The sequence below is a fragment of the Lichenostomus cassidix genome, chromosome 2 (assembly GCF_008360975.1).
Source record: "Lichenostomus cassidix isolate B80296 chromosome 2, HeHo_3.0, whole genome shotgun sequence".
Classification (NCBI taxonomy): domain Eukaryota; kingdom Metazoa; phylum Chordata; class Aves; order Passeriformes; family Meliphagidae; genus Lichenostomus; species Lichenostomus cassidix.
The window spans coordinates 20,988,132-21,009,923 of record NC_139482.1 but is presented as its reverse complement, the minus strand read 5'-3'; the positions used below and the strand labels follow the sequence as shown (position 1 = coordinate 21,009,923).

Sequence of the window (21,792 nt, the reverse complement as noted above, 5' to 3'; positions counted from 1 at the left end):
CATGAAATGCATGAGACAGGGCAGTACCAGCAGCTGAACTGCAGCTTTACAGCAGGTTCACTGTTTTAGGTGAGACTGGATATTTCACTACACGTGGTTTTGGTAGAATTCCATAAATAGTTTCCTTAAAACCCGTAACTAATAAATAACTGAAGTGCATTTGCTTTAAGAACCTAAACCTCTTCTTGCAGCACAAAATTCATAGTTGCTCAAAGAGTACACAGCAGTCCTGAAAAAACCTCACTGACTTGCCAAACTGCAAAGTGAAGGACTGGGTGGAGAGCTCCAGGCACTGAGATCAGCTCTGCTGCACAAAGCATCTGTGCTCATGGAGAAGGGCATAAAAACAGGGAGAGGCTGTGAGGGCAGAGGCACTGGAGACAAAATGCTTTACACAACATGGAAATTAATACCACATTCATGAATTCATGCATCCATGGCGCATAACAAGTAGCTCTACCAAGTCACAGAATTTAAATTTGTTCTCCCTGGATACACTTCTGTCTTCAGTTTCTCTAGGCAAGGCTCAGACTGTCTCAGCTGAACAGGAAATTCTGCTTATGCTGGTGATTCAACACCATTTTCTCAATGATTCACTTTCTGAAAAAGTGAATACTTTTTCTGTATTTCTGTCAGCATTTCTATGTTCCCAGAAATCCTCAGAAAGGCAGGAGTAGGTGTATTGAAAATAAATGCAAATAAATGCAAAATTACATCCTTCTTTAGTTTGCAGGCTGCTTTGAATGAATGTTCAACACAAAATGTCCTTATCCCAACTGCAACCAGGTTTACTAACCCTGTTGAGGGGTGAAAGGTTTTAACAATCACACAGAATCATCAGGCATAGCTTGATCCAAAATCCTAATCTATCTCACAGAAATCACAGCATCATGAAGACACAGGCTTCACTGCCCATTAGATTTCAGAAAGTCATTTACCTCTGAGAAAGAGAGTGGGTTATTACAAGCACTGCAGAACAGGGATGGATGTTTTCCCTGTATGAGTTTTGGAAGATCTCAAACTGTTAAACATTGAATGGTTGTCAGATATAATTGAGCCAAGACATACAGGTAGCTCAGTAAAGGCAAAGAAAACAAAAATTGAAAGGAGGAGACCATTTTTTGAGGCAGCAAGACACCCTGTAACACACCCTGGCCTGTAGAGAAGTGTCAGGCTTTGAAGGAGGAAATCAAAAGGGGACCTGTTCTTGCTACTGTGGACAAAAAATGTGCAACATAGCTTCCAAAAGGCAAAGAGACTGGTTCCATATTAGCTGAAAATGGAGTTGTTTCTATAAAACAAATAATGGTATTTGATCTCTCTGAAACTCTAAAAGCTAGAGAAAAAACAATCGGTACTTCAGAATCTCTATTTCAAGTTCACCTGTCTCCGAGATCATCTTTTTCTCACAATGTTGCTACATATTAAACAGTCCAGCCATAAATCAATTAATATAAAGTTGATTTTTAGAAGAATTTTATTTCTGTAACAGGAAAATACAAAGCGTCTCAGAAGAATCAAGTATTAAAATCCTGAGAACCATATCAAACTGTATTCAGTGCTTACTTTTATTGTGCATTATTAGTGTTAAGCAGCAGATATTCACAGTTCACTAGAGAATGAAAACTGAGAAATTTGAAACTCATGCTGCTTTCTCTCTTTATTATTGAGTGATTCTCTTTTCAAAATACTTCAAACTGTAGTGCTCTCATACTACAAATGTAGTGGGAACATCCCCGTTCATGGCTACAACATTTATTTGGTATAATCCTGATAGCAAAGACAAAAGATAACTGAGAAAATACCACATAACCTGATGGAGGCAGCCCTTCTGTTTCATAAACCACTATGAATAAGAAGCATAATCACATAAGAGGACAGTGTGGTTACTTTTAAGTACAAAGTTAAGTGCTCCACTGGCATAAACACTGTCAGCAGACTACAAACTATGTGACTACTAAGGTCATAAATAAAAGTCACCAATCAATACTCCACTCCAACATCCCATCCCTAAGTTGCATTGTTGTGGCATATTTTAATATTGCATAGTTCTACACAGGTAAGGTACTACTGCTTGCATTGCTGTTGCAAATGGCTACATTATTCTTAAATGGGTACTGTTACCACAGTAAATCTCATAAAAATAGCTACATGTCACATAGATCATTAAATGTCTTGAATAAAACAGTACTCTTGAGTAGTATTTCATTTTAAAGTACTACATATAACTCATGAGCTTGCCTCTTACATGATTATCAAGCTTACAGCTGTGCTGTAATTGTTAACTGCAGCATGTCATGAAAACACTGGAACACAGTTCTGCACAGCACTTCTGCATCAGTCTCTGGGCAGGATTTCCAAGAAGAACAGGTAGCAACGATCCTATTAATATAGAAAACAGTGAAGTCACCACTCTTAATTGTCAAGGTCTAGGATAAAGTCACACAAATTGTCCTGAAATGTGGAATTATCGACATAAATTCCGAAGTAAGAATTGTCACATAAAAATACTGTACCAACATTAAAAAAGGACTCATACCCTTAGTGCCTTCAGTAAGCAATAGTGCTGACAGATCTTGAAAACAGATACTTTGATTTAAAATACCCATGACTCCATCCACAGTGACACTTTTCTGCTTGTATTTGAAAATGCTATGAATTATATTTCTTCTTTTTATGCACCTAGTTTAACATTTTAATACTTCTTTTCTGTTTATCTGATAAAAGATATATCTTAATACAGTTCTATTTATTTGAGAGAGCCACAGATAAAAGTATTAATGACTTGTACTCCTGAACTGATTTGAACGGGCAAACAACCCATGTTTAGCTCTAGGAAGAAGTCATTCGAAATACACCTAAAACAGCAATTTATCTCCATGCATTCTAACCAAAGTAGTTTTAGATTTCAAAAAAAGCAGTAATTTTTGTCCATAAGACCAAGACCCCAGAGTTGGATCTTTTCAAATTGTATGATTTTTGGAGAAGCCAAATGTTTTAGCCTCTCCTTGTCAAAAAGGTCTGGTTTGAGTCAAGATGTGTGTCACTGGCAAGAATGATGGACAATGTGCTCATCTGTCCTCTTATCTGCTCTAGCTGAGCCAAAAAACTTTTTGTAACCTTTACATGTTACAAATTATCTCTAAACTGACAGCCTATTTTAAAGTTAATTCCTCTTGATGCTCCGTTCTTTCACCTTCCCTACTCTTTATTTCTGCTTATTGTCAGTATCTTGGTGCTCACTTGCCCTTCACCACTCGTCTCTCCTCCCAGCCATGCCTTCCCAGAATGTCAATGCCTCTATTACCATGTACCTCACTTCTCAACCTCTTCTGACACATTCAGCCGTATTTCTTTGGTATTTGCCTTTCCTCATTCTACTTGTTAGAATTTCCCTCTGTGACGAAGGCTGAACCATATCCAAAATGAAATTATATCCTTACCTGTCATCTCTAATTGAATAAAAAAAGCCATAGCCATGTTCTACCATAGGGAGTGCAGATCCATTAAACCTAGTGTAGCCAGTCAGACTAGTTGAAAGGACAAAATTCCCACCTCCTCCACTGTGAAACAACACAAAACAAAAGCAGCACTTTTAAAGATAATTTAAAACAGAGTTTTACAAAACAGCTATTCTGTTGTAGAGATCAAGAAATCAGCATGAATAAGGCCAGTGTAACAAAGGCCTTGGTATCAAGGGATACAACTCCCTACAGGACAAGAATATGAATTACCTGGCTGTGAAGGCCTTATCCCCATACAGTTCTGGCACTGGCAGTCCTTGCTCCTGTGCAATGAGCAGGAGACCCAGAAGATGACGATCAAAGCCTGTCAAATAAATTTAAATACTGAATCATTAACAGCAGCATTCCCAGTTTTCTGCTTCTTCTGGTGTGGACAGCTGGGAGCTCAACAGCAGCTGAAGGATGGATAAACAACAGCATCATATTGCAGCACCCAAAAACATTTCCCACATATTTGATCTAAGAGGTCTTCAATACTTTCAACTTGCAGCACCGAGCTCAAAAGCAAATTACTTAAGTAACATAGACCCAGCACAGCTCCTGTGGAAAACAAAACCCAAGAAAACTCCCACTTCAGTCAAGGAGGAGAAGTTCCACACAGTGGAATTGGCCCACGGGTGATCACGTCAACACAGCAAAATGGCTTTCAGGGCCATGACTTCCCTGAATTGTGGTAACACATCATGTAGGATAGAGAAAGTATGAATTTCATCAGGTTAATTTCCCAGCTACTCTTTCCTACTCATAAAATAGTGTACAGCACTAACACAGCTAGGTTAGAATCTCACCTAAATCTCTCCTCTGCCTAAAAGACCAGCTTTTTCACTTTTCAGCAAAACACATATTTGACTGGAAGGTATTCCAAAGTAATGTTTCGTCAGGCAGAAAAAATGAATTAATATTCTAAGTGAATGTATTTTTGGGGTACAAGGACGGGTGCAAGGACTAGGTTTTACTTCTTCTACCCAAAATTAAAGTATAAAATGTTCAGGGGTAATTTTTATTCAGGTTGAAAATAAGGAGACAGAGAAAATGTACTAGCATACAATGTTACTCCCTTTTCACCCACAAGAAAAAAACAAAAAAAAAATTTGATCCCAGAGTACCTTTTCCATTTTCACATTCTTTCCTCATTTTATTGTGCTTTGCAAATGCCTTATGCATCAGTTGTAGCTGTTGATAAGTCTGTAAAGTAGGAGGGGGGACAGGATTAAAAAAAAAAAAAAAGAAGAAAAAACAATCCAAATGAGTAACACATCAGCAATCACAGATCAGCAACTTTTCCCCTTTTATAGTTTCTAACTATTTTAGATAGTAGAAAACAGAAGAACTTGAAAGGTACATTAGAACCTCTCTTAGGCCCTTTTTCCCAAGTCCAAATTCCCTTTCCAGGAGAATGTGCTTGTTTGTTTCCTGTATATCTGTTCTCTTACTCAGATCGCTTTTGAACTGAACAATATTCAAAACCTCATGCTCTTTCCCAAAAAACCTGAAGCAATGAAAAGGAACCACTGTGAATTAGAGTGACCAAACCAAAAAGCCTTCAACGACACCATTTATTCAGAAGGACACTAACTCGTACTAGATGCGTTTCCAAATTTTCTCTGCTGATTGCCAGTTCTGCCCAACATTATTTTTTTTCCAAGTTTATATTAAAACTTACATATTAAAATCAGAGAGAAGATAATACAAATAATATGGGTTTTGTAAAGAAGGCCTTGAGAAACAGTCTTAGACGCTCAAGATCTTGTCTTCCAAGATCTTAGATCTTGATAGCTCTTTGACTACTTAAGAAGCACTTTTTATCCCTTTATTCATCACACAAGAGGCTGCAGGAAAGAATGTGAAACAAGGACAGCAGCCACTTGATTTGGATAAAAATCAAGCCACCAAGCTGACAAGCTGCAAAAAAAATTTGAGACTAAATGATTTTTTTCAAACTATCTAACTTTAAGGTACTAAAAAGCACCTTATTGAAATTAAGCATGTTAATTTCAATACTATTGAACAGATTTTTTAAGCTCCAGGAGTCAGTATTAAAAATAGCCCCAAACAACAATAGGGAGATATTTGGAGATTCTATTTAACATTACAAAGCGAAAAAGGCTACAGTTAGTGTTGGAAGTTACACACTAGTAGTAGTAGTAACCACAGAAGCCTGATAATTGGTTAGAAAGGAACTGAGGAGCAGGGAAATAATAGGAACCCATATTTGGAATAGGAAAGCAGATTTGGAAGATGGCCAGAAAACTGAGTTTTAAAGCTGCAGCACATGCAAAAAAAAGCCAGTTAAGACCAGGAAAATGTGCTCTTAAAGGCTAGAATTATCAATCACACATGCTTTCTGACAACTGTCTTCCTCTGTTTTTCAGAAGCATTAATAATATAAACCATTTGATTTTTCTAAAGATATGTTGCCCTTTGTCTCAAAAATCTTCTTGCTTCATTTCTCAGGCTCTGAGAATTGTGCAGTGAGGATAACAGAAAGAGCTTTAGTAGAGCTCTTGCTTGGCAAGAAAGGCATGACCTGCTTTGCCAGCCAAGCACCAGAGGGTAGTTGCTGGGAAAAGAAAAGGTCTCTGGTTCAGCTACTCAAGGACAAACTCTGGAAGACATCCCTGTTACCACTAGGACACAAACAGATTCCAATCTTGCTCTCAGATAAAACTACTAGACAAACATTTCCTAATTTCCCTTGAAAATTAAAACAACAGAACCACTGCACAGAATACTCTGGTTCCAATCCAGTAACTTTTTGAGGCGTGAAATAAATCAGTGTGAATGTAACTCAAGACAGCTACATTCTTGAACTCAAAAGGTAAATAGCACAGAAAACCAAACAAGCCCACACATGACAGCACATCTCAGTCACAATGACCAGAGCCAGAGTTCAACCCATCCAACATTTGAAATTTGTCTCACTGGAAAGATGCCAACACCCATCAATGAGACAGCAGAAAAATGAGTCTGAACCAGTTCAAATAACAGGCCTTCTAAATACAAGACGATTAAAGTAGAATTTCAGTATTTACACTGTCAGAAGGATCCAGCATGGACTTGCACCATTCCACTGCTTCCACAGTACATGGTCTTATGGTCTCTGTGCGGCCATGATAGAAACGCCTGGTCATGGCAGTTTCGTAACAGCAGCCTGGACTAAGAACAAAAATTAGGGAAGAGTGTCTCATTAACTTAAAACTATTTGCACACTCAAGGACTAAAAAAGTCTTGCAAAAGATCTTGCACATCGAGCTCAGTTACAAGTACCAAAAACCCACTGACTTTTTTTAAGTTACGTGGTTGAAAAAGAGCCACAAAGCAACTCCACGTGCGTTTATGGGACAGATGACTGAAAAAAAGTGTCAGTACTATAATCATACCTTGAAAAGACTGCATTGCCATGGATATTTTCTATATCCAGAAAGGCAGAGCTACCAGCCTCTAGCAAAAATAGCTGGAATTACACAAGCTTTAGTTTATAGACTTCCACCTATACCATCCAAACTGTCAAAAATTAGGAGACACATTTGAAACAAGCAATGTGTTCCAAAGCATTTAGAGGAAAAAGGTCAAAACCTTCTCTGCTACGTACTGACAGCCATCCAACTTTTAGGTAGAGCAACTCCAGCTCTGTGACAGTCTGCCATTTAATATACAACCTACATGAAACATGGAGGTTGTACATTTACAACAGACTAAGGCTATTTTAGTCACATAATTAATTTGTCCAGATGTTCAGCAAACCAAGATCTACCAACCTTTGTTATGATGAGACACCTCATCAGTGACTAAACACACTTCTGTGATGAAACTCTCCTCCTTCTGAAGCAAGCAATACTCCACTGGTCAGTAATGACTTACACAAGCCATAATGAGTGCTAGTTAGCAAACAGAAATTTGGGAACACCAATAACAGGAAGAATGACACCTTATAATCAATAATACAAAATTAAATGCCACAACCAAAAATACAGAGGCGGGCATTTAAAGGGTCACTACATCTATCTCAATTATTCTGCCCGAAACTTCACATCCAATAGTGCTAAAGAAAGTGAGACACTGAAGTTTGTGAAGCCTTTTACAGGCTTGGAAGTCTAAACATTTTACTCACGGCTGTTGCTACAGATAAAACTCTCTTCTACATTTGAGCAACTATATGACATTAGACAATCCTGACCCACTGCACATTTGGTGTTTGCCCAAGTGTTTCCTTTGTACAGCCTGAATTCAAGTCTTCATGGACTGTGTTCTGCCATCCATTCCACAATATGCATGCATTTACCCCTTTGGGCACAAGAATACAATTCTCCTGAAACAAGAATGGCCCCATGCAATGTTACTGTAAAAAACCCTTAGTTCTTTATTCTTACATCCTCGTAGCATGTTACGTACTAACATTGCAAAACCACTCCATCCCTCTACTCAAGAAACTAGCTTTTTATTCCTAACCTGATATGTTCTTACCGTCCATGGCATTTGTAATGAGCAAGCTGAAGGGCAAGCTGCACAAATGTATCAGGATGAAGTTTTCTCTTTCTAATCAATGCTTTGCCAAAGGATGTAAAGGCATAAGACACCAGCTGCAAGTCTGATACCTGTCATACCAAGGGAGGAAAAACAACTGAAGTCAAGAAATATCACAACTTGGTCCACTTCAAATAAAACACACTCAACATAAACCAACAATGTAACAAATCTAACCATGGTGTTAAATTCATCAATTGATCAGTAAGATATTCATTCCTGTTCTCCAGCATGAAGAAAGACCAACTAAAAACATGTAAATAGAATGAAAAAAAAAATACTATCAGTAACAACTAAGAGTACCAGGAACAAATTTCACCTTCTTGTAATATAGTTCTTTAGTATGTTCAATTTCATGTAAAATTTTTGGATCCACTGTGAATACAAGTTCCTCAGGCAATGGAATATCCCTCACATTATCTGATCCCTGGGAATATGAAGATAGAAAGAAAGACACAAAACCAGAAAATGTTACCCATAAGAAAAGACACATTCACTGAAAAGCTGGGAAGTTTATAAAGGATAGATACCTTCCATTTTCCCTCATTTTCAATAATCTTCTTTTCAGCATAAGATAACATGGTAATTACAGCCATGGCATCAAAAGGAGCATGCTAAAATCAGATAAGAGAAGATATTACATTATTTTGCATAACACCAGGAAGATCAAACTGCTCTGGTTTTTTCCCTATCCCACTCTTTTTCCTGCAGACCAACAGCTTTACTGAACAGAGTTGGACTTGTTTTTCTAGTTCTACAATAAATATAGAACTACTCTAAGTCTACCCACTGTTTTGACTGATCTGCAGCCAGACAGGGAGGTACAGTGTACTACTGCCATGAAAAAGCAGATTTCAGGAAAAATATAAGCCCTTCTGGCCATGCAATAATGAGTTTAAAATAACATGAGTTTAAAAAGCACAGGTGTTCAAATGGATACATCATATAAAGAGTTAATTTGAAGCCTTCTTGTGCATTGTATTTTTTTTCTTTGGAACTCTTCATTAAATACTTTCAGAAATAAGATTATTACTTCAGATCCCATTATTAATTCAAGTATGGTATAATATCAAACACTGAGAAAGAAGACTGCTTTTGGAAACTTACCAGACGAGGTGCCAGGTAAACAAGGCTATACTAAAGAGTAACACATTATGCACTTAAAATAATACTCTGAAAGGGGAAATCAGTAAATAAATATTCAAAAGATGGAAAAAAATTTAACTTACATCACAGAATGCACTACAGGTTCCATTGGAAAAGAATATGCTATTGTAGGATTTATCTCCCCAGCGCACAGTTGGATCACCTATCACCCCCAGCCTCGTAAGCTAAAGCAAAAGAAACACACTGTGAGCTCTAAAAAACACCAAGAACACTGCCAATCTTTGTCAGCTAAACCTAGCCTACATTAAGATGGCAAGACCTCCCTGACAGATAACAAGTTCAAGATGAAACGTGATTATAAGGCCAAGTTATTAAACAGAAGTGTGATAAAAAGTTAATGACTATGTTTTTGAAGACCTTGAAGGACAGAGAGCTAAAAAGCTATGAAAGTAGATTTCAGCCATCCCCACTTCCAATGTCCTAACAATTAAAACTATTTAAGTTTTCCTATGGATCCAAAAAGCACATTTTTTGCATATTTATTTGCTTCACTTTTACTGTTCTGAAAGAGCAAGAGATGTTACTTCTGTATATATGCAGGAGAAATTTTTGTGTAAAGATGAACAGATATGAATTATCAAAAATCCTCAGCTACCTCAGTGTAGTCCTCAGGAGTTGCATGGGGACTAGAATCATCAAGGCAGACCACAAACAAACTTCTCTGAATTTTTTCCAGAAGAGTTAAGTTCTTTGGATCAAGACCAATCAAATATTCCCGTAACTAGAAGGCATAAAAAGACAAAGCTAAGTGAAAGAATGTTTTTCCAGTGGTCACAATGCTTTTCCCACTAACTTCTGGCTGTTGAAGTATTCCTACCTCTGCCCATTTGGTCCTTTCATTGCTTGTTAGGGCTGCCAGTCCTGGTCCATCTGGTTCACTATGGCATCTTTTCTGTATATACGTAAGTTGCCTTTAAGAAGATTTCAAAAACTGAACTTAACAAAGAACAAGTGGAGAGAAGGTAAAAGTCACCTTGTTTCTCTCTCTTTTTTTGGCAAAGCTGGAATTTTGGTTCGACATGCACAAGCCAATGTGAATTTTCAGGAAGCATGAATCAGCTCCCCTGGATTCTAAGGACAATTGAAGACCTGCTCAGTTTTCAGTCACTCAGCACCTACGAGCCCAGTACAAACTCACACATAAACATAGTGCCAATGTGTTATTACACACTTAATTTAAAACTAGATTTAAGACTTCAACAGTGCAGGTTGAGACTTTTCAGAGCAGCAGACATCTGCAGTAGTGCAGCTTTACAGCTTTTATAGCAACTAATCATATACAAGGCAAATATCCACTCCAGATAAACCCTGAAAGTTAAAGCAGAACACTAGCTACAGTACATCCTGAATGTAGAGTCTGAACTACAGAAGAGCAATTTTCTTCCTACCTTTTACTTGCATTTTCCTTTAGGAGAACAATTAAGAGAGGGGTAATTTTTAGTTTGCAAATTCAGTTTTTCACATGCTGTTCTAGATGTTGAACTCCACAAATCACAGGCACTTAATTTGGCTTGTTCTTTGTTCTGGAACTCTTGCTTATTAAATTTCACTACTGATCATTAGTTACATAGCATCAAAAATGTAAGATGCACACAATGAGGTTGTAAAAATAAAGCCAAACAAAAAACCCCACCAAACCAAACCAAACCAAACCTGCCCTTCCTATAGACAATAGATTTAGGGGTTTTTGTCTGTATCCCAAGTGCTCATTTCTTTGTCACTGGCTTTGTTACTGGCCTTAACAAGTACAGCTTCGAAACACATATATTAAAATATTAAGTATTAAAGTACCAGACTATTTTAAAAAGTGATTTTTTAGCTTCTCTAATTAGTTTTTTGTCTTGCCTGAGGAATTTGGCCATCCACTTTTTGCCAGTTCTAATTACAAGTCTTCTGTTGCACTCTCTAAAGCAGCACTTTGACAAATGCAGTAAATTATTACCTGGCAAAATTAACAACCCTTCTTTAGTAAGGAGATGCACATAGATCCCAAATCAATCACAAGGGATTGATGCTGAAACTACTTCTGTATGTGACAGGAGAGTTCAACACATGGGAGTGCTTCACCTTTGATAATGATTAAGTAGCAATGAGACAATTTTCAACGCGGATTGTACCTGAAAGGAATGACGATAGTTATAATCCTACTAATTCCATACAGAGAAACTTCATATATAAATGATGTTTCCTACTGAAGTATCTTCTTTCAGCCCTTTTGTATGATGGTCTACAGATGTATTACAGCAGTACATGGAAAGAAGTTGCCATCCACTGAACAAGAACTTACTCAAATCTGAACCTTCAACTAAAGGAGAAGCTGTAGCCTCTCTCACACCTGATTCTTTGGGGTGAATGGAATGGAAAAAAAAGTGTCTTTTGAATGTAGCTTATATAGGACAGCTCATTTAAAATAAACATTTTGAAAACCTGAAAATCTCTGGAGGAGTCAGCATGCTGCCTTCATGCACAGCATCAAATGCAAACACTCGACCTCGACACAGGACTATCAAGTGAGATGGGCACTCGCCTTCAGCCTCTGAAATGAAAAACAAGAATAAATTAAAATCCAACCTTGGGGATAAAGTGACAGATACAGGAAGAACTCAGTAAGTCCTACAGACACTTGTTCAATTCTGCAAACTTCAGGACATTTTAAAAATCAACAGAAATCACACATAACTTTCGCTGTTATAAACTACCTCAAGTCATTGTTATGATCCAGTAGCAAATTTCATTTATTTGTATTTCTTGTAGGCAGGAACCCCCTCTCCTGAACTGACTGTTCCTTGCTGAATTTACACACACTCATAACTCACAGAATTACAGAATTTGTCTTTCATCAACTCTTAATGCTGGCATGCTTATAATAGGCATCAGGCTGGTAACATACAATTTGAAGCAGAGCTTTCTATTACTCTTATTTGGTAAGGACTAAATATTGGACCAAAAAGGGCACTTGTAGATGAGATACTGTCTTTGCTACATTATATAAACACTCAACAACCAGTATCTGATTTAGTGCTCAAGAAAGCAAGTATTTTATGGTTAAACTGACCACTTCATTAGCACATTTAAAAAAATCATTTGTTTGTATTAACCCCCAACTTTCAATTGTTTACCAGTTTTAAAGTAACTGGCAAGCGAGTCTCTGGTAACTCCAGGAATTTTGCAAGTGCAGAAGAGCATTCGAAATTGGTTCATGTCCAGAACAGTATTCCCAGATCTCTCTATGGCCACCTTCTCCCTGTAGTAACAAATACAGCAACATTAAGCAAGAGAAATTACAATGATGGAAATAAATCAAGCTAAGACAAACCTGCCTATTACCACAAAGAATGCATGCCAATGAACAGAAACATACATATGCAACTAAGGGATACACAGACTACTAATATTTAGCATCAATTATTTTTTCCTAAAGTCTTACGCTCGTAATTGATCCCAGTATTTCAGGGTGTGCCATATATTTATACATGCTCTCTCTATCTGAGTGCCCTCTTTTGGTGGCCAGCAGTGTTCAATATAGGGACCAGGGCCTCCAATATTACAGTGTATTTGTGTTGCGATGCGAAGATCAAGATAAGCCACATTCAGCCACCAGTCTTCCAGCTGAAATGAAAAATGTTTAACATCAGAACTTAATTTTTATTCATTAATTCTTTAATAATCACCTGAGTGTTCAACTGCCTGCTCTTTTTACTTTTTACTTTTTTTTTTAATACTCCGAATAGTAGTTCGTCTATAACATAGCAGGACAGTGGTTCAAAACAGCTGAAGATAAATGACACAGTTAGCTCTTCTATTTTCAAGCTTGAAATAAAATTCAATGCTGCTTAAGAATATTAAACTGTAAATTATGATATTTCTTCCCTGATATTCAGCATCTTAAATTCTTGCAGATGTCAGTTGTGGCTGCTGCAAATATCACAGATTACTCCATGAAGAATAGAAGGAAAGTAGACTTGTGTTGAGAAAGGATCTGAGACAGACAGTACATAATGTACATTTTCTGCCACCATCTGAAAATCCCCACTCTGGAGTGTGTCATGTTAGGATTTAGAAAGCCCTCACAAATTCCACTTGGTAATGACCTTCCTTGTATCTTTTTCTCTGTTGAAAGACAACTTTAAAATGCTATGACATAGCTTCCTTCTGGGAAGAAAAAGAGAGAAACCAAACTCTCAATTTCAGGGTTGGCTTTGTTGGGGTTTTTTTTGTTTCTTGGGTTTTTGCCAGGGTGGAGAGAGAAGGGACAGATGTCATAGAAGGAGAGACTGACAGACAAAGCATTCAAAAGCTGGTAGATAACTTTAAATTTCAGTTAGTGAGCTCTCTTAGCCACTCAGCTTTGAAGAAAAAACAAATGACATGTATATAAGTGAATGAGTTCATATCCATAGACCAAGTGGCAGATATAAGAAAGATCCTAAGACTTAAAAAAGTGAAATTACTCTTTGAGTTATATCCTGAATAACCAACTTTCCACAAGTTGAATTAAGATTTCTCACATTGAATTATGATTGCTTACATATCTAAATACATACCCAATTCCTTCTCATTTTCGCTCTTTCCAGTAATTTCTGATGCAACTCTTTCCCAATGCCATTTTCAAATTTTTTAACTATATCCTTGGTTCTTTGATATTCTTCTTGATTTAAAAATGGCTTCACTGTAAAAAGAAAATGTTTTTATTTTAAAGACAGCTGCATACTAATATTTATTCCAAGATTCAGATATCCACAGGCAAGGAAGCGAATAAGAATGAATTTTTCCAAAACAAGTATTTGAAGGGAAAACACCTTTTAAACACCTGTCAAAAATCTACAAATAAATCAGTATGTTCTAATAAAACATAAATACATACTTTTAAATAAATACAGATGTTAGCAGACTAAAGTAATTTCTGAAAACCTGAAATACCTAACAGATAACTAAATCAAATATATTTACATCTGTAGCTGGAAATACTATGGAGTTCTACCAAGTAATTAAATTTACAGGAATCTTGTTTGTAAATTAGCACATTGAGCCATATATGTCTGCCACCCTACCGCACCAACTACAAGCTACTTGTCTTTATTTTCAAGTCCATTCATGGTCTACAAGCAACTTGCCCATCAATTCTCACTCACTGTTCCTGTGTTATATCCAACTTTGATTGATAGCAAATGCAGTTACTGCTAGACAGCTTTTCTGTTTTTAAATCCTTTTGGATTTTTCTCAGATCATGTGCATTATAGGCCAAAGTCCTCCATAAACATCTGCAAAACTAGTCATTATTTTAATCCAAATACTCCTTAAAGACTTTTCACCATGAAACCGATGGTCAGTAACAGGCAGTGCTGACATCATTTTCCATACAGGCACATCTCATTTTTTTCCTATACCCACCAGGTCTGCAATGTATTTTCTGTTATATATATACACTTAGATTGTGAAGTCAGTGGGAGATGGAATAGAGGATTGTGCGTGTGAGGTGTGTTTCTGGTGATTCAATGCCTACACAATGAGGTCCAATTAATCTTTGAGGCTGCTGGACACCACCATCAGTTAATTTCTTGTCCGCCTTGCTAGTGTTAACCCTGTAATCAACTTGTAGCCCTTAAGAAACAAAGACACACAATTACTAAAATTTAAACAATTATTTGCATCATCTCTAATCTATCTTTTGCAAGTAACAACCAAGTTTCAACTGGGCAAGATCTCAAATACTTATTTAACCTAAGTATCAAATCTTAACTCTGTCTTGCTGCAACCACAACTGCTTGCCTGCAACCACTATTTTTCTATTCATCATAAATCTAGAGGTCTTCTTGTCCAACACTTCATCTCCACAGAGTCAACTGCAACAAGTTGCTTAGAACTGTGTTGGGTTTTAAATATTTCCAAGGATGAAGCCTCTCCAACCACCTTGATAGCAACCTGTTCCACTACTTCAGCAGTAAGAGGAGTTTTCTTATGTTTAAAAGGAATTTCTTGTACTTCAGTTTGTGCAAATTACCTCTTATTCTTTCACTGGATACTACAATGATACTACTCCTCCACAAAAAGTAATCACACATATTGCAAAAATCTGAACAATCCCAGCTTTCTCCACCTCTTCTCATGTGTCAGATAATCCAAGACCTTAATCACCTTCATGGCCCCTCTCTGGGCTCACTTCGTTGTGTCCATCATTTGCTTGCAAGGGGAGCCCAGAAACAGACACAGAACTGCAGATGTGTCCTTCCCAGCACTGAAACAAGGGAAAGGATCACTTCTCTGTACCTGCTGGCTCTGTATCTGCTGGCAATGTTGCTTCTAAAGGAGCCCTGAAGACTGCTGATATGCCTTCCTGCAAGGCCACACGCTGGCTCCTGCTCAACTTCATGTCTACAGACCACAAGGGCTCTTCTGCATCCAGGCATTAGGCCCCAGCTTGTGCTGCTGTTGCATGTTACTCTCCCCTGGCTGAATGACTTGGCATTTCCCTGTTTGTTGAGTGTCATGAGGTTCCTGTCAGCCTGTTTCTCCAGCCTATCGAGCTGTCTCTGATGGCATAAAAATGACCTGGTGTATCAGCTACTCCTTCCAGCTTTGGAAGCTCCCAAAGTCAGAGTACACTCTGTCCCATCATGGAGCTCACAAATGAGCACACTAAAAATTACTGGACCCCTGGTGTACAACATCAGAGACTGGCCTACATCTGACATATGTGTTGCTGATCACAAACCTTTGAGCCCAGCAGATGATACAACTTCCAGCCCATCTGACTGTCCACTATCTAGCCCATACTTTATTAGTTCATCTATGAAGATTTTCTTTAAAAGCTTTTGATATGCCAAAAGCCTTGCTAAAGTCAATATAAACAATATCCATTCTTCCTCCTTCATCCAGTAAGACAGTCACCTCATCATAAAAAGCTACAATGTTGGTCAAGCAAAATTTCCTCTTCAGAAACCCATGCTACCCATTTCCAGTCGTCTTCTTGTCCTTCAGAAATCGTTGCCATGATTATTTGCCAGGAATTCCCAGGAACTAAAGCAAGACTGAACAGCCCATAGTTACCCAAATCTTCCTTTTTGTCCTTCCTGAAGACAGCAGTAACATCTGCTTTCTTCCTTTTCTCAAGAACCTTCACCAATAATCATGATCTTTCAAAGATTATCAGGAGTGGCCTCCCAAAGAACAGCACCCTCAGTACTCTGGTGTTTGATCACCCTGATTGTGGGAGGGGCAACAAAAATGGGCACATTCCAACAGGGCCCACATAGTTTTTCATATTCAATCAGTTCAGTGCTGATCCTCTTCTATCAAAGGAAAGTCGTCCTCGCTCCTCTTCAAAATAATTCCATTTTAATCCTAATTATATAAGGCATTTCAGTATTTTGCACTACGTGTCCTAAGGTGAAAGAAAAGGATCCATTTTCAAATACACCCTGGCCTCTTTATGGTACTCCACAACAGTATAATGCAAGTCCTAGTGACACTTTTTCTATTCCACAGGACAAACAGGGAGAGTGAGAGCCAAATATTACCTACAAATGTGGTTTTAAACACATTCTGTCAACCTTAGGCAGCAAGACAGAACATCTACTTTCACGTATTATCATTCAATGCTTGTGTTTAAATTGCATTGGGACCTCCATAAATTCCACTGCAGCGCCACCATGACTGGAAAGGTACCAGCATTCCCCCTTACAACTCCACCACAGATGATCAGCTGTGGACATTCAGGCAGTGACCTCCTCTAGATGCAGCTTGAATTGCACACCACAACAAATGCAACACATTTGTTGTGAACACAAATGGAAAAAGAAGTAACAGCAACAGAGCCATTCACCTTTACCCTTTTGCAGATTACAGTTTTCACTCTGAAGCTGAAAGCCTTCCCTGACTGAGGGTAGTCCAACTCTCAGGTTTCCCAGAAAATTACCTTATTATCACACAGTATTGAAAAAGAGAATGATTATCCTTTGTTATTTGGGTTATAAAGTCATTACAGAGCAATATTCACACAGAAAACGAAAACCAAGCAAAATTATTTGGTTCTGGATTTAATTCATAGAATCATTTAGGCTGGAAAAGACCTGTAATAAATTTAGTTAAACCATTCAAGGGGTCACTAAGATTACAAGAGGACTGGAATGCACAATGAAATGAGGCTGAGAACTGCATTTGTTGAGCTTATGAAGAGAATGCAAAGGGGAGATCTTGCTGCCCTCTCCAACTGAATGAAAAGTCCTGGCGAAGATAAAGCACGGTTCCTCTCAGAGATGCAAAGAAAAAGGATAAGAGAAAATGGAATAAAGATGGAATACAGAAAACTTCTGACATGGAAAATGTGAAGTTTTTGGTCATTGCTAGGTTTTTTTTGGTTGGTTGGTTGCTTGGTTTTTTGTTACCACGGCACAATCATGAGGGTGGATCAAACACCAGAAGAGGTTACAATGGAACAGAGTCTCCACCCTAAGCAAGTAAACAAAACCTGCCTAAGCAAGGCCTGAGCAACATGCTGTAGTTGGATCAGCTTTGAGCAGAAATCTGGTCCAGACAAAATCTTCCCAACCTACGTGATTCTGTGACTACAGGGCTTCTTTCTATTTAAAAGCTATTTAATCAGATGTAGAAGCAGCACTGTTGAGAAGGAGCAGAACTTGGTCCCTTTCTCACCACAGTTCAGTGAAACCTCTCCTGCACTTCTGCAGCTCACAGATCTTGGCTGATCTTCCTTTCTGATTAGGAGACCAGCCCTTCCCATGAAGAAGTATGCCATGAAAGACACCTTCAGTTGCATAGTAAAAGGGGCCTCTGGAAAACTGGAACTTTGAGTTTTCATACTTTCATGTTGAGTCCAAGTTTCTGAATCTCAACCTCTGGGTGAACTGGAAAGCTAAATAACACGGCTATGGCCACCTCCTCTGCTCAAAGCTTACTTTCAAAACAGGGTTACTCCTTAAAGCAGAGGTAGCTACTGCAAAGCCTTAAATAAGTCATCTTCTGAGACATTGTCCAGTTTTTCCAGTTGGCTGGCTTTAAACAGAGGAGTGCTTTATCAGCAGGTGCCCTGACTAATGTCAAGTGCCTAGGGTCCTCCTCCAACCAGTGAAAGACAGTTTTCAAGAACTGTTTTAAAGCCTCTATGACAAATCATTTGGAGGTTCTGAACTGTTCTTCAGAAGCACCTCCTTTCCTTCACTCACATTTACAGACTAAAATGACAAGCTTGAGCAAAGCAATTCACAGAGCTAGGTCTAGAACTGTGCCCTGCACTTTGACATTAAATTATTTGTACAAGGGAAGACTGTGGCAAATGCTGAGCTAACTTTTCTCCACCACCAGTAAGACTAAAGAAGAGCAACAGTGACTAAAATTATAGAATGATTTTGTACATGCAACAGTAAGCAGCAATTAACTTCAGCATGAAAACAAAAGGGACGTGATAAGGTATTTATGAAAACACATCAGCATCAGAAAGCACGAGCAAACTAATTCATTGTCAGATTTTCTCACTCCATGAGAGTTATTTATTAACCTAGAGAGACAGATGGGTTTACAAAACTAAACAGCAATTTTGTTATCACAGGTTCTACTTTTGCAGCACAACTTTAGTTAATCTGCATTACAGCAAAAAGAAAATGCATTATTTTAGACACACATACACACACAACATTTTTGCTCTAAACCCACCACTTCAACATTCTGCATCAAAAAGCAATGATGTAAGGGACACCAAAGCAGGCCATTTCCAGTACACTCAGAATAAATGGGAACTCAGAGTGAACTTAACGAATTCTGTTTTGGGCAAGGGAAAATTTGGTGTAGTATGTTTCTGCTAAGGAGGGAACTCCAAGTCTTACTTTGTTAGCACTTGTAAGACGGTAAGATACAACGCAGATGTTCCAGAAAAACTCCATGTCTCAGAGTTCTGAAAATTATTGAAGAAATACAGAAAAGTAATCTCAAGATACTTCATAATGTGTTTTTGCCATTCCCAATATATAATAAAGAACTAACCAGTCATTTCTGCTTTATAAACAAACCTAAACACACATGCACTGATGTTGCTCTCAAAAGTTTTCTGTGATCTTCTTTAGATTAGTCAACATGTCAGGGCAGAAATTATCCATGCTAAATTATGTGAAAATGCTCACCACTGCTTTTTCCTACTACTGTATAGTTAATAAATGCTCTTTTTCACCAATATTAAATATGAAAAGTTTTAAATAACTGGGTTTTTTTAAAGATCCTGGGCAAACACAGTTATAAACAAGCAGCTATGCAAAACAAAATTTGTAGGTGAAGTATCTTTTATCAGACCAGCTTTTTTGGGGGGGAAAAGAAAGTTAAAAAAAAATTCACTCTCAAACCAAAAAGTTAACCATCCCACATGCCAAATTCCCTTGAAGAAAGGTTATTAGGGATAAAATGGAAACTTACTCAGGTTGCTCTGGGCACTTAATTTCCACTTTTGAAGCTGAAAAAACCTTTGGCACTCTAAGCTTTCTCTATCCTACGCCCCAATTACAATACAAGCTGTCTCTACAATCATTTGGCAAACATCTTCAGATTAGCCTGGTTACAACAGCACATGTCACGCTGCCATTACAACATTAAATCATTACCTGCATCAAGATATTTACTCAAAGATTCATCAAGAGGAGGTACTGGCAGGGAAGGCAGGGAATCCTGGTACTGAAACGTTCGCTCCTCTGAGGATTCAAGCACTTGCTTTTCCATGTTGCAGATCTGCAGCACAACCAGACAGTCTATTCACGAAGCCCACGATCGATGACGAAGCTCCCCACACTGTTCTCCCCCACTCCGGCCTCCCATTTACACGGTAAAAGAGAGATAACACGAAACGTCCCCCGGCAAACCCTGCACCCAGGGCTTCTTGCTGGCTTGCAGCCATGAGAGGCTCACACACCGCAGGGGAAACGATGACCAGGCGGCTATTGATGCTTCCTCCGACATGTATCGATCAACCAGCTCGAGCACTGTCGCTCTCTTTCCCAAGAAGAAGCCAGTCAGCCCTGGGACACCCGCCTGAGACCAGAGGATATCTGGGGAAGGGGGAATCACCCCCCAGCCCGGCTGGCCCCTCACCGCCGCCCCCGCAGACCCTCCCCAGTGCCCCGCCTGAGCCCCGGCCGTGCTCTGCTTCCAGCGCTCCCCGGGCCGAGCCGAGCCGAGCCGAGCCGAGCCGAGCCGGGCCGAGCCGAGCCGAACCGAGCCGAACCGGGCCGAGCCGAGCGCGGGGCCCGCGGCAGTACAGCGGTGTTTACAGCGGCTCAGGGCCCACGGCCAGGAAAGTCCCGGAGATCTCCGGGAGGATGGGACCTGGGCGTAAGGGGACAGCCGAGCCGAGCCCACCCCTCTGCCCCGCCGTCGCGCACCCCCGAAGGACGAGGCCGGCGGAGGCCACCGCTCACCCCGGCCCCGCCGGTGTCGGATCGCTGGCCTCCTGCCCAGCGCCCCAGCCGCCGCCTTCGCCGCTGCCCCACTTCCCAGCCGGTCCGGAAGCGGCGCGGGGCGGGGCGGCCTGGGGGCGGGAGCGGAGCGGAGCGGCTCGCCGGCCCCTGCGCTCTGGGGACCCACGGCGGGGTGTCGATAAAAGCAGAATTTGAAATGGACAGGCGGTGGTGACTCCCTCGAAGGCAGACGGGCCCCGCAGAGAGACCTGGACAAACGGAGGGCTGGGCAGTCACCAACTGTGTGTAGTTTAATGAGGGCAGGTGCCGGATTCTGCACCTGGGAAAGGGCAACCCTGGGCGTGTGTACTGACTGGGTAATGAGGGGCTGGAGCCCTGGGGGTCCTGGGCCATGGCAAGTTGGACATGAGCCAGCAGTGCCCTGGCAGCCAGGAGGGCCAATTGTGTCCTGGGGGCATCAGGCACAGCATCACAGCCGGGCAAGGGAGGGGACTGTCCTGCTCTGCTCTGCACTGGGATGGCCTCACCTTGAATATTGTGTGCAGTTTTGGGTGCCACAATATAAAAAAGACACTAAGCTACTAGAGAGCTTCCAAAGGAGAGCTTTGAAAATAGTGAGGTGCCTAGACGGACATGAGGAGTGGTTGTGGTCACTTGGTCTGTTCTGCCTGGGGGAGACTGAGGGGAGACCTCACTGCAGTCTACAATTTCCTCATGAGGGGAAGCAGAGGGGCAGACAGTGACCTTTTGTCTGTGGTGCACAGTGACAGGAAACAAGGGAATGGCCCGAGGTTGTGTCAGGAGAGGCTTAGGTTGTATATTAGGAAAAGATTCTTCCTCCAGAGGGTGATTGGGCACTGGAACAGGTTCACCAGCAAAATGGTCACAGCACCAAGCCTGCTAGAATTCAAGAAGCATTTGGAAAATGCTCTCAGGCACATTATGTCATTCTTGGGATGTCCTGTGCAGGGCCAGGAGCTGGACTTCAGTGGCATTTAGAACTCAGGATCTGTGATATGGGGAGAAAGCACAGCTGGGGCTGCACTGGAGGCTGGGGTGCTTCAGAGCTGCTGTCCTACATGGGCTGTGCTCCCAACTCCAGTGGTGTCCTTAGCATGACTAAAACCAGATGCAAGCCCTGGCTGGCCCAGGGGACTCATCAC

General features: G+C 40.0%; 1 protein-coding gene across 2 annotated transcripts; it reads right to left on the bottom strand.

Moving 5' to 3' along the window:
* Window positions 1-1,459: 1,459 nt before the first annotated feature.
* CROT (carnitine O-octanoyltransferase) lies at window positions 1,460-20,761 on the bottom strand. Of its 2 annotated transcripts, none has more exons than XM_085050631.1 (17): window positions 20,630-20,761; window positions 19,820-19,943; window positions 13,760-13,884; window positions 12,643-12,824; window positions 12,335-12,459; window positions 11,643-11,751; window positions 10,033-10,126; window positions 9,811-9,936; window positions 9,278-9,379; window positions 8,579-8,662; window positions 8,368-8,475; window positions 7,989-8,119; window positions 6,557-6,680; window positions 4,631-4,709; window positions 3,735-3,828; window positions 3,444-3,563; window positions 1,460-2,382 (listed from the first exon to the last, which is right to left on the bottom strand). In XM_085050631.1, exons 2-17 carry the CDS (start codon window positions 19,932-19,934, stop codon window positions 2,262-2,264), a joined length of 1,839 nt encoding a protein of 612 aa, XP_084906757.1. In that variant the 5' UTR covers window positions 19,935-19,943; window positions 20,630-20,761; the 3' UTR covers window positions 1,460-2,261. The 2 variants fall into 2 exon arrangements, with proteins under 2 accessions (XP_084906757.1, XP_084906758.1); XM_085050632.1 differs by having other exon boundaries at window positions 20,594-20,722.
* Window positions 20,762-21,792: the final 1,031 nt, after the last annotated feature.

Coding starts and splice junctions, on each gene's coding strand:
- CROT (XM_085050631.1), bottom strand. CDS start 19,934: ATGGAAAAGCAAGTGCTTGAATCCTCAGAGGAGCGAACGTTTCAGTAC. Junction 11,752..12,334: donor TGCCAGTTACTTTAAAACTG/GTAAACAATTGA, acceptor TTTTCATTTCAG/AGGCTGAAGGCGAGTGCCCA. Junction 2,383..3,443: donor TATTCAATTAGAGATGACAG/GTAAGGATATAA, acceptor CTATATTAATAG/GATCGTTGCTACCTGTTCTT.